Consider the following 13,809-nt stretch of genomic DNA (forward strand, 5'->3'; position numbering starts at 1 on the left):
ACAAAGGCATGCATGACCTCCAGTCTTCTCCCTACCCTAAAACACTACCCTGCATGACTTCTGATACCACCCTAAACCCTTAAAACACTACCCTCAGCTCGACCCTCCCCCAACCCACGGTCTTCTACCTACACTTCAACACTATACTGCAAGACCCCCTTACAATACCCTAAACCCTAAAACACTATCCCCTGCATGAACCTTCCCCGACCCTCAGTCCTCTCCATACACTTGAAGACTATTCTCTATGACCCGCCTACACTATCCTAAACCCTAAAACACTACCCCCAGCCTAACCCTCCATCGACCCACAGTACTCTCTCTACACTTACACTACCCTGCGTGACCCCCGATACTGCCTTAAACCCTAAAATACTACCCCCATCTTGTTCCTCCCCCAACGCCCAGTTCTCTCCCTACATATAAACACTACTCTCCATGACCACCCCTGACACTACCCTAAACCCTAAAACATTACCCTGCACAAAATACCCCCTTTTTTCCCAAAAAAGTAACCCCCACGCCATGCCCAATCCCCCTTACCTCTCTTTCATCATGATTCCTCTCTCCTCCTGGTTCCTGCTTCACGTCAGATCTGAGGGGCACTGCACGTCGTTGTGAGAAAACGGAGGAACCTCTGTTCCCCCACAAAGAGGTGGATTGCCAGTTTTTTTACATGGTATGCTTTGTAACAATACATTAGTCAGCAGTAACACCAGAGGGACCTCTGGGCAAACTGCTAATCACCAGACTTCTACTTCAGGCGGACGGCTGCTGCCACTTTATTTTGCATGATAATTCTAAAGTTCCTGTTTTAAACTGCTTTTTAAAAAAAAATGCCTTAAAAAAAACCTCACGTTTGCACCGTTTCATCTGCACTCATGCCGGCTATCATTGCGGGTACACGCTTGTGTGTGGTGTTGGTCATTTTTTAAACGTAGCTTATGTTGGGGGAATCTGTGTGTAATCATTGAATTATAGCGCATTTGCTCTCACTTACCTACAGTCCTCGCCTTGGTCCTCTGCGGCTGATGTGCTTTTTGAGCGGAGAGCGAGACTTCATTCCACTGAAAACACCTGATTTCGCCCTAACTTCCGGTCCCAAAGTCGAAGACTAGTGCTCCAGTTCTCAGGCATTACTGGCTCTATATTAGCCATATGATACAGCAGACGTGCAGCGGGCTTGCCTTTGGCATGCCAAAGGCAAGCCCGTGTACACGTCCACACACAATCCAGCCATAATGCAGTTTTTTTCCACAACAGCACAATTATCTCTACAATACGGTATACCAGGGAAGCCCTTCTGCACCTTAAAACTAACCCTTGGCAAAACACTACGCAACACTTGCGTAGTTTGCAAAGTTTCCGCTACTTTGCACTACGAAAAATTGCACATAGCACAGTGCAAACACGAGTAGCGTAGCGTAGGGCAGCGGTCATTTTTTGCTTGCTCGCAGTCCTCAACGTCAAGTTGGCGACTGCGAGCAAGCAAAATGACATCCTGGCGAGACGCTTTCCGCCTTTGTGACCAGCAACATCAAGTTGCAGATCGCGAACGTGGAAAATAAACCTCCCGGCGAGATTCTCAATGCGGGGAGGTCAGGTTTCTCATTGCGAGTGGTCGCGTATGTTCGCGAACGCTCGCGATGAGAAACTACCAGTTTGCGTTGAGAAAGTTGCCGCTCGAGTAAAAATCTCCTTGAGCTGCAGAAAACTACAGCTCACACTGTGCATGATGCCGTTTTCAATTATTGTACAGTGCTGGATGCTTGTACGCACAGTGCAATCATTGAAAACTGCATCTTGCACAGTGCAAACAGGCTACTACGCAGTGTGCGTAGTGCTTTTCATAGCTCGTGTAGTGCGAAGTGCACTGCGCGTAGCGCTACTTCGCGAACTACACCCAGGGTTAATTAAAACCACAGGTAAATACCGCCTGATTACTCCCCATGAGCCATGCCAGATCCAAGAAGAAACAGCATGCCCCTATTGCACCACTGTGTTCTACTGCCTCTCTATATCTCAAGTAAGGTGTAGGCTTACCAAGCAAATAGATTTGAACAATAATCAGAATACAACCTATGGCTTACTAATCAACGCAAGATCTCTTATCAAAAAGGCACTGACATTTCACGATATCATGGAGGAACATGCCATTGACATAGCCTCTATTATAGGAATCTGGGTCGAGCCCTCATCTGAACCTGACCTCTTGGGAGACTTCCCTGAAGGCTTTAATATTTACGGGACAGACAGAATCGGGAAAAAGAGGAGGGGTATCTCACTTATAGCCAGAAATACTCTCAAAATTAAGTTTAACACCATCTCAGACTTCACCCAAGGAGAAGTAGCCAGTTTCGAAATTAAACTTGATTATCACTTTTAACGGCTCTCTTGTCTACGGCCCACAATATGCCAAGGCCAACTTTGTAAACTCTATTGGGCAGCTCTTAGAACCCAAAGCAAAGGTATCCAATTATACCCTCCTTGGTGATTTTAACTTTCACCTTGAAAACTCCACAGACACAGATACAGAGGGCCTCCTAGACTATAAGGCCAGTGCAGGGCTCAATCAACTCTTAATAGAAGCGACACACTTGGCAGGGCACTGCCTGGATGGAATCTTTACTGACCATCCTAACCTTCTTTGGATTAAAATGATACCACTTATCTGGTAAGACCAAGGAGCAGTGCTGTTTAAAATTAACACACCTCTTAAAAAGTCCACAGGCCTGTCCCAGAAAACTTCTAGCTTTCGGCCATGGCATAACATTAAGGGACATATTCTCAAGAAACTATCGACGAGTAATCAGCACTTTATCACAGCCAAAGTGGCAATACAATTATTGCCCCATTCTCAAGCTGGTGACAACAGCCCATATCACCAGTTTACCTGCTATAGCAGCCGCAAAAAACATTGCCACAGATGACCCCGGCAACTATCGCTAATGAAATGCAGAGTAGGCATTCCCGTGCAAAAAGCAGCATCACGACTCTGCAACATTCTCAATGACCAGCCCGATCGGCGATAAGATCATACAACGTTATGATCACGTTAGCAGCAGGAATTTTACACCTGCTATGACCTGGTGTGAAGTCGGATGACAGCCTTACCAGAATAGGGAGCCCAGCCCAGAGCCACACCTGAAGACAAACAGAGGCCATGGAGCTACTGATCATGCAGCTCGGAGCCCCAACAGGGCCACAACAGCAACCACCACTACCCCCAGTCCCACCAAACCCCTTACCTCCCGGCCTCCCAGACCACCACAGAGGCAGTGCAGACACAGACAGCAGACCTTCAGAAAACGCAAGAGCCTAACAGACTTAACACCAGAGTATGTCATTGCCCTTTACAGGATCAAAATGACAACCATCCTCCGCATCCTGAACATCATTGCCCACAGGTTGATGATACCAATCAGCGGACAACCAACATCCCACGTTAGACAAAGTTGCTTGCTCTGGTACCTTTCAACTAACAACCGCCAGAGTCTGAGGAGTCTCAGAGCCAGCACTATCAAAGTTCCTCAAACCTCTCCTGGATGCCAGCATCAGCTTGGTACCGCTGTACATATACTTCCCACACACTGCGCAGGAACAGCTGGAAACCAAGCAAGGCTTCTATGCCATAGCTGGCTTCCCACACATGTTGGGGGCAATTGACTGGACACATGTCCTACTTGTGCCCCCTGTTGACACTGCACAGAATTACCGCAACAGAAAGCACACAAATTCCATCAATGTGCAGGCAATAATGGACCACCGAGTACTCTTTACCAACGTCGTCGCCAACTACCCAGGCAGTGACTATGATTTCTACATCTTGCGACAGTCTATCATCAACCAGCGCTTCCAGGATGGTGCCTACAGAAATGCACTGCTCTTTGGTAAGTACAAAATGAACACGCCATACACCTCAAATCGACAATCATGTAATTCACAACTCCGGGAATGCACTCATCATAAACTCACATACAACATGCCCACCCACCAGACACTACAGCACAAATTACTGTGGGAACTTGGGCTATCCATGTACACAAGTCATCAACGGCATGGCACCTCAGCCACACATTAGCAGAATGTGGGGAGAGGTGGGCACCAGGCATGTGCGAAGGAGGCAAGTGACCCATGAATGCCAAGAGTGGCGTGGATGTGCTGGACAGACTGCATTATGCAGAGCACACACATATCCATGTCGACATACACGGCTGGTGTATGGAGTGTAGTTGGCAGTGGATGAAACCATGTTACCCCAGCTAGTGGGGGAGATCACGGAAATGTATCTTGTTACTTCCCCCCTGTTAGCATGTGCGGAGTGGTCTGGCCCGGCGTACACTAGGCTAGCATAGGGATGTGAATAAAAAGCGCATAGCCCTGGGTGTAGTTCTCTTCCACACTGGCCAACGTCCCTTGCAGGGTGGCACCTCTCACCCCGCCATGAGGCAGACGCTGTGAGCGGTGGTGCCTGCGATCCTGTGCGCCTTCTGCACCCCAGTCTGCTGGTCGCCGAAACTGCTCACCTGTTGATGGATGCGTGTGTCACGGAGTGTCCACCACATGTCCACTGCAAGCTCCAAGCCTGAGGCCTGTCCTAGGCAGCCTCCTCAGACCATCACAGCCTTTGTGACACAGGCCAGCAGTACTCCTTTCTTGTTGACATACTCCGCCGGCTGACACAGCGGACTAGTATGTCACACATTTAGAACTGAGTCTTGATTACACCATGGCAGAGAACATTATTTATGGCAGAGTGTATATCACCATACTCTCTTCAATGTGGTGACACCAACTCTATGCTTAGTATTCCAACCACACGTGTCTGTGGGCCCTTGCTGATCTCGGCCTTCGGCCTACACTGCGGTCCAGCAGGCCTCACTCCAATCCAATGCAGTCCGAAATAGGCAGGAAACTGCATTGTCGTAGGCTGCACATCCACTCAGCTCTGGTGCCACTACCTCCGTCAAACACAAATGTTATCCACAAGCAATTTCAACGTCATGTGTTAGAGATCCAGGAGGAGATGGCTGGACAGCTGTTGACCCTGCCTCTGGCCTACACTGCAGTCAACTAGGTCACACATTTGGACCTGAGTCTTGATTTCTTCATGGCAGTGTTCATGTCACAGAACGCAAGCAGAGGGGTAAGAGGAATACGCGCTTCAGTCTGGAGAAGAAAAGGCACTCCATTATGGAGGTGATGGGACACTACCAACAACTGCACTGGTGCAGCTAACTCTGTGCATCGCAAGCCAATGACACGTGGCTGTGGGCCACTGCTGACCGTTGCCTCCTGCACACACTGCGGTGGAGTAGGTCACACAATTGGAGTCTTGCTCTCTTTATGGCAGAGTTTATGTCATTGTACAGGCCTCATTGCTGACTGCATCCCCTTTCAGCTCTCGTGCCACTACGTATGTGCCCTGAAATTCCATGGGCTGGGGGTTGTCTTCATCATCATGTAGCGGAATCTAAAATGGTGGTAAAGAGGTGTCTGTCGTATTCAACTTCACCATTTGCCTGTTTCTGCTTTCTTCTGCCCTCTGCATCATGGCATGGAAGGATTCCCTCCACTGTCCCCCGCAACCCTTGGAGATATTCACCTTGGAGATCGACAAGGACCCGCTCACCTCTGGAAACTTTGAATTTGCTTTCAAGAACATAAACCTGCTGCCCTCAATGCTAGGACTGCTGGCAAGATAAGCAAAGAAAGGCATTCATAAAACATCATCAGGTGCAGAATACATACCTATTGCCTTGAAGCTCACAAAGTGCCATTGGTACATGACTCAAGTCCAAAGCTCCAGGTTCATTTCTCCTCCACTTCTCTATCGCTGTAACACACTGATCAGTTGAGCCGCCAAGAATGATGTCTGAAAAATTGTCGCAGGCTGGAAAAGCCCATTCAAGGAAAGGAGCATATGAAAGCTCAATCATCAGCTCGCCTTTCACTAGACCTGGTAACAAAAATGTACAGAAATTGATTATTGATTCCGTTCATTGAAGAAATTAAAAATAATTCCCTTTGAGTACTTCTCCATTAGGTCTCCTTTAAATTACTGTAAATTTAAATATGATTTGGTTCCATTTTGAGGACAATCACCACACATTTTAGAAAACAAAATATTATCAATTTTATGAAATAAAGCTACACAATATTTTAAATTTTAAATTGTAGATCTCACACACAATGTATCAAAACCTAAGTTGGGTAGAAATATGGAAATACTAGTGAAGCATGCATAATATACGGAAAGGTACACCTTTGAGATTTTGCAACATTTTAGGATCACAAGTCATATCTTTTAGCTTTAATGATCACAGAATCAATATCAGCTCATTAAAAGTTTGGAGGCAAACTAGGCTGATAAGAAACACATATTCACTCATTTCCAATAGTCACTTTTCTTAAGATCAACACTGAAAATACAGAAGTACTGATCTTCTGCAAGAGCACCTTGCCATGTGACTTCTGCAGGTGACCGCTGAACTCAAACTCATACCCATACCCAGCACTGACAACCGAATCATCATCAACAGCAAACAGGGCATGAGGCCACAAGTCAACACTACCACTGCATCCTGTTTTCATACCCTAACAATTATGATGAAGATCCCGAAATGGCTCCCAGGAAAGACTTAAAAAAGTTACGCACACTTTTGTCCAAGACGGGATTGCCAAGAAACTCACCAGAAAACTACAAATCATCTACAACTCGGCAGCCAGACTCATCCCCAACCTCCCGCAGAGAACTCAAATTTCACCACACCTCAGTGTGCCCCATTGGCTCCCGACATGCAAACATGCATATTTTAAATTCCTCACACACACACATACAAGGCCCTATACAACTTAGGCACCATTATCCTGAACAGCTTTATCTTTTTCCTCTAACCCCCATAAAACTGAGCTCCAGAGATCTCCTACTCACACACATCCCATCTGTATACAGAACCAGATCAAGACGACAGGCATTCGCTCACATCACTTCTAAAGTGATGAATAACCTCACATTCCATGTCATAGCCTCCTCCTCTCTTCGTGAATTCTGAAAGAACCTGAAGACCTGGCTTGTCAATTAACTTATGGCGAACAAAGAAAAACCAAAGGAAATGATGGACGGAGCGTTTACAATACAACCTTTCACCCCCAGTTAACTGAACCCATCATTTCCTTTGGTTTTTCTTTGTCAATTAACTAACTTACCCTAGGCAGGGCTAGATACACACATCTGCGTAGCACCAGGGTACCCCATACGTGGGATAGTTCATACAACATTTTCACTCTGGATAATACAATGCGGCTGCTTTTAGTACGATAATGAATGATTATGTTTGCTTTCTTTTATGACCTCATTGGTTTCTCCCTCAGTCAATTTGGTTATAAGCAACTCAGTCATAATTCATGATCTATAGAGAAATAATGAGCAGAGGAGAAGTCAACAGTCATTATTTACATTGAATACAGTCGTATTTTACTTTGAAACTTCACTGTAAAATGTGTGTAAAATTTGTCCTGAAGCTTTGTATGTGGCCGCAATCTCATCAGCTGATATAAAAATAGAATACTGAAATTTCTAGCTTATATCTATTAGTTAGATGCATGCTAAGCGTGCTTTGCACACAAAGGGTTTAGAGCAGGATGGGGAAAGAAAGAGCACAGCAGGAGTTGTAAAGTTTGTTTTCTACCATCTTGTGACAGGTTCTTGAAATTGGATGTGGGAGATTCCGCGGCCTTGGTCCTATTGGACCTAAGCGCCACTTTCGATACGGTGTCTCATGTGATCCTTCTTGAACACCTCCGTGCAGTTGGAATTAGGGGCGGTGCCCTTGATTGGATTCGGTCCTTCTTGGTAGGGCGGTCCTTCCAGGTTTCAGTGCCACCTTTTCACTCTCAGGATTATGCTCTGCGCCATGGGGCACCTCAAGGCTCTATTTTGAGCCCGCTTTTGTTTAATCTTTATGTGAGACCCTTGGCAGAAGTGGCTAGAGGCAGGGGGTTGTCCTTGCGGTCGTACGCCGACGACACCCAGCTGGTGCTCGCCTTTTCTAAAAATTGCCGTGCCAACCTGGAGAAGTTTAAGGAGGATTTGTCGGTCAGCTCGGATTGGATGAGGGCTATCTGCCTTCAATTAGATGCCAGCAAATCCGAGATATTACTGTTTGGGATGGACCAGGATCTCTGGTCTAAACAGTCGTGGCCTGATCATCTTAAACCCAACTCGTACCCAAGGAGGCTGTAAAGAACTTGGGTGTCTGTTTCGATAATGGATTGATATTTGAGAAACAGACAAAAGATGTTGCCGCTGTTTGCTTTGGGCTCTTGAGAGGACTGAGACCCTTGCTTGGTTTTTTTCCTCCCTGAGTGCGCCAAACTATCGTGCCTCCATTCTTGCTAGGCTTGACTATGGAAATTCTCTATATTTGGGTGCCATCAAAGCTAGCATTAAATGCCTGCAGAGGGTTCAGAACGCGGCGGGGTGTCTGTTAGTGGCCCTACCAAGATCCCATTCGGTTGTGCATGTGCTCCCCATGCTGCATTGGCTGCCCATCAAAAAGCGCATTCAGTTCAAGGTGCTGTGCATCTCTCATAAAATCCTGATGAACCAAGCCCCTGTTGGGTTATCTGGTTTACTGTAACCCTATATGCCCAGGCACGCTTTGAGATCTGGACTTGTTTATGTCCTTTGAGTTTGGAGAGCGAGGGATGGGGGCCGTTTGTTTGGCCTCTTGGCAGCCAAACTCTGGAACTCTCTCCCGGCGCACATTCGAGGTGTCTTCCAACCATCTACTCTGGTGTACCCTAAGGCCAGTACTGGGACCCCTCCTTTGTGCCCTTTACGGCTCCTTCTCAGGGGACAGAAGGTCTGATTTGGACTTTGGCAGATGGGTTATGCATATTATATCCAATGGCACTTCCAATATGGAGGACGGGATATCTGTTACATTTGGGATGGAGTAATCCTTCTGTCAATCTCTGTTTTTGATCCATGGTCTCTTGTTCTGCATCCAGTACCATCTGCACACCAATGACATTCAGGGTTTCTTCCCCATCTCCTTAGCAACTCTCCTTCAGGCTGGAATGACTGAAGTACCATTTCTCATCGGATAGCATTTAGTGTCCCCACAACTTCCTCCAAAGCAGAAGTATTTCTCTCCTGTGCCGTCCGTGCTCCTTTCTCTCATTTTACTCCTGCTCCTTTCCCAATGATACCATAACTCCCTACTTTCCTAAGCAGTACTCTTCAGTCCCATCAGGTCTTCCGAATCCTTTGTACCCTCCCTCAGCACCACAATAGGATCCCAGTTGTTACATATTAGGAGCATCTGCTTGCACCTCTGCTACCAAAATGCTATGTAATGAATCAGTACATTGATTAGGAGTACAATGCACCACTGCAACAGGGTTCATAGGTGTCTCCCTTAAAATGAGCAATGAGGGTGGATCGAAGGGAACCAAGTTTAAAGGATTTCCTATGTGGAGTAATGAAAAATAAAGGATATAAATAGGCATGAGAAGCATCTTGTGCTTGTTACTGAGGGACTGAACATACCAAACATTTCTAACATCAGTTTCAAAAAGAGGTGCAAAATATATCAATGACAAATTAAAGAAAGTACAAAGAAAAACATAAAATATATATTGTTATAAATGTAAATGTAAATGTGTGTATACTTTAAAGCACACTGTCGCCCCATCTCGGGGCATCCTGGCGCTGTATACCGCTGTGGAACCCTTCGTGGCTTTCCCTGTGAGATGTCCCCTCCTGGGCACCCCCAAGGTGAAGCCAGGCGTGCAAGCGCTGTTGGGGCCGTTGTGGAGATTAAGCAAGCTATTGCCCAGAGTCACAGAGTGGAACCCATGATTAGAGTAGGCACCGAGGCGAGAATTATCGAGTCCGTGGACATGGAGCCCAAGACACTGCCGCGTTGGGAATTGAACCCTGGTCCTGGGCCAGACCTCTGCATCAGAGTCTGCCGCTCTAACCAGTGAGCCACACTTCTCCACGTTATACTCATTTATATGAAGAACTAGAGAAGTTACACACCTGGGTTAATCAACATGTAATCCCAAATATAAATAAGACTTTATCAAGAGTGAGTGGATCACATCACCTTGGCCTGGACATGAAATGGAATTTTAGAATTCACTAATCCATGTGAGGCTGGATTTGTGTGGCTTTGCCTGGTTTTGTAACGCAGTCTACTGTGCATTGAGTAGGCATTACATGCAGCATATAAAAAGCAAGTTTCCTAAAGATTTCTACTATGCACCACTTGCATTCTCACCCACACCCAATAACTTTTTAGGCAATACAAGAGGAAGGGAGGCCACTTACATGGCTGTCAGAACCTGTCAAAACTCTCCTAACTCATCATGAAAGGTGTGTACATTATGGTTTAGTGCTATTGACTGTATACCTGCCTTTTCACATGATCCTACGTTGAGAGCCTGCACATACTCAGCACCTGGAAAACCTCTCGGGTTAGAAGTTAATCCTCTGGAAAAACACTTTTCTTTATATTACAATACATTACAATTTTGGCTGCCTAGAACCTAGACAGGTACACTTGCTTCATAGTGCAAGGGAGCCTGCATATATCTGCACACAGTCAAAGATCAATGCTTCATGTGCTGTTCCAGTTCAGGTTTTTTCCTGTGTATTGAGGGGCTTGTGGTCCTGGGCAATCATTTCAAAAATCATATTAAAAGGTTACACTATAAGTACCAGGATTCAGAGGACATCCTGAGCACAGGCCGCCCGTGACTCATGAAGGCGTGGTTCCATCACAAGCACAGCAGCACCACGCTCACCCCCTAGCCCCCGGCTCCATGGCGAAATTCACGTGGTGGCGAAGTGGTTGATAATTGAAATAACTGAATAGATTATCATGTGTATGTCATTAGGTCATGGTAACTACAAAATGTATAGCTGATTTAATTTACTTTTATGTTTTTTTTTCTTTGAAACCGAAAAAAGTTACCTTGATGATGATGATCCGTACAAACAGTAAAGATTTTTAAGGGGATTATTATTAAGAATGTATTAAGACTTGATAATGCTTCATATTTTTAATAATGCTTACTTACCTGTGTGATAATGTAGTGAGATTTGATAACTGTAGCGGGTTAGAGAAATCAAGGGCCAAACCAGAGGGTGTAAGTGAAGGTTTTATTTTCCCAAACACTTTTCTTCTTCGAGAAGCCAGTCTGAAACATAAACAAAAATGTACATAAGTAGGTCGGTCTTTTCTTCGCCGCATTGGGGTGCTTAAGTAATCCGTTCCTTACCATCAGGGTTGGTCGCAACCTTCTGGGGTAGCTCGCAGGTCCGGTGGTTTGGAAGCACCATTTAAGGACGATAGAGTCAGCCCGGACCGGAAGTGGAATACAGCTGCGACACCGCAACCAATACCGGAAGGTGGCAGCGGTCTATCAGCGGGCCAGGAAAACAGGGAGGAGACTGTGACGCAGGCGGAAGAAGGCAGCACAAAAGACGCAGAGGACGAGGAGTCGGAGAGAGTCACCGGAGAGAGGGAGACAGAGAATGTGGAGGACGGTGACACAGTGAAGGAAGACGGGATCGAGAGGGAACAGGCGAGAAGACAGAAGAGTGGAGTGTACAACGCAACCATACCCGGTGGGCTAAAGGAAGGAGAAGATGTCCCGGGTCCTGGGGATGGGCTGTGTCTCAAAGCAAGTATCCCTACGGGGATCGTTCTGGTGGGGAAGGTGGGAAGGTACGGGGAGGTGTGGCATTAGAGTGGTGGTATTCTTTTTGTTAAGGAACCCCACGAAATTCCCCGCACAAAGACATTGGTGACAGTAGCACAAGGACAATCCTATTTGAGCGCATAATTACTGACCCCAACCTATATTTTCATTTTCTTTTCCCGCCCACCGAGTACATGCCGGCAAGAGTGCAGGAATCAGGAGGACCCCGACATACCCTACTACGACATTCTGGAGCAAAGAAGTGGAAGAAGAAGCTGACTTATACCGCTTTTTGTGTTGTTCTTTATTGACTGGCCATTATACCCACAACTCTTTGCTATGCCTACCCACCCATACCTGAGAAAGGAAAACAAAAGAAGACTTATACATAGCATAATACGGTGTCCTGTGATCCATCCCAACCAAATAACAGCAATGTCCCATTACACACTAAAATAAAACAAACAGAGGAAAATGTGTAAGTACGGTGTTTTACTCAAGGAGAGGGACCACCAAAATGATGTAATGCTCAATTTAAGAATAGAGGTGAGTGGTGTTTGGGTACGGGTGAAGAGGAGGATGATAGAGGAGTTACACCGCCATAGTTGCTGGTCCGGTCCCTCCTACCCTGCCCAACTTGCAAACCAGTTGTGTACTTGTGGTAGCCACGCTCCTCCTGGAACATGGCTGGTTGTAGTGCAGGGTTGTTGGCCACCCGGCGTATCCATAGGTCCTCTCCGGTCCACGTCTGATTCTGCCTCCTCCAATTCCATGGTCTGTCCTTTGCTTCCGCTGTTCTCCAATTAGTTTGTCTTCTTCGACTCTGTCTTGTTGGAGTCAGCGTGCACCAGCATCCTGATTTCCTCCTCCCTTATTGGCCAGGGGGTAATGACGTTGCAAGAGGGGCCGGTCTTTAAAGAGAAGGACTCTGCTTTAAGGAGCAGTATTTAATTTGGGTGACTACATCTGGTGTAGCGTTCAAAGTGCCGAGCCAATCATTGTGATGTGGGAAAACGAGAGGGCCTTTGGAAGGAGAGACATACCACCATTCCTCGTTATACTTATCTTTTCCCAATTCACTAGGGACCTCGTGACAATAATATATTGTGTTATGGTTTTATATATGTTCATTTTATAATTGTGTTGCTTTTTGACACATATATTTAACCGAATAAAGAAGATTGACTTGACAGTAGCATTCCATTTCTGCTTGTTCCAGCATGAACCAGTTATACCCTTTTGAACAAGTGACATCACTGTTGCCCTGGTTCTCCCACCCAGGTTTTTTCCACTCACTGCTCTTCTTTTCTGGCAGTTTCTGAAAGTAATGTCAGGTCTTGTTTTACAAGCTCCATGGTAACACAACATATGCCGCAGGAAGAGCTGGCTTGATCTGTTATGGCGAGAGACTGATCCAGCCTCATGCCAAAGTTTTCCACAGTCTGCATCAGTGTAGGATCCGAGCAAAGTTGTACAGGCCACCAGTTGTCTGAACATATATCAGTGGTTTTACCAACAAACATGATGTCTGTCTTGTCACTGTTTAATTGGAGACTGTTGTTACTCATATAGAGACTTCCATGCAGTTTATGAATTTACTTCTCATCTAGTCAGGATCTGGTCCAAAGGAGATTAGTAGTTGCGGGACATCTGCATATCACACGATCTTCACACCACAGGCTGGAACAATTGGACTAATGGTGCCACATAGATATTAAACAAAGTAGGGCTCAAGCGCAATACCTGGCGTAATCCCTTGTCCATATACATTAGTCAATACTTGAAAGAATCCAAGCAGACTTGTTATGTTTGGTTGGACAAGAAGCCCATGAGCCAATGTAGTGCCCTACCATATAGCCCTCCCTCTTGAAGCCTGCGGGTAAGAATAGAGTGGGAGACCGTGTGAAATGCTGCTGATAAATCCAACATCAAGGGCGAGCCTAATATTATCTGACACAGCCAAAAGTGCAGTCTCTGTGCCTTGAAGCTCCCCAAAGCGCACTTGCAATGTATTAAAGATGTAGTTAGCTTCAAGAAAGGTTGTAAATTCATTATTAATGCGCCTTTCTAAAATGTACACAAATTAAGGTA

The 13,809-nt window shown here is 46.0% G+C and overlaps 1 protein-coding gene across 1 annotated transcript in view; it reads right to left on the minus strand.

The window, feature by feature from the left end:
- LOC144752117 (nicotinamide N-methyltransferase-like) overlaps window positions 1-13,809 on the minus strand; it is a 58,640-nt gene that overhangs the window by 11,894 nt on the left and 32,937 nt on the right. Inside the window, exon 2 of the mRNA XM_078640061.1 lies at window positions 5,752-5,959. Coding sequence (XP_078496187.1) covers window positions 5,752-5,959 — 208 coding nt within the window. The remainder of the gene's footprint in view (window positions 1-5,751; window positions 5,960-13,809) is intronic.

This window comes from Lissotriton helveticus, chromosome 4_2 (genome assembly GCF_964261635.1).
Source record: "Lissotriton helveticus chromosome 4_2, aLisHel1.1, whole genome shotgun sequence".
Taxonomy (NCBI): domain Eukaryota; kingdom Metazoa; phylum Chordata; class Amphibia; order Caudata; family Salamandridae; genus Lissotriton; species Lissotriton helveticus.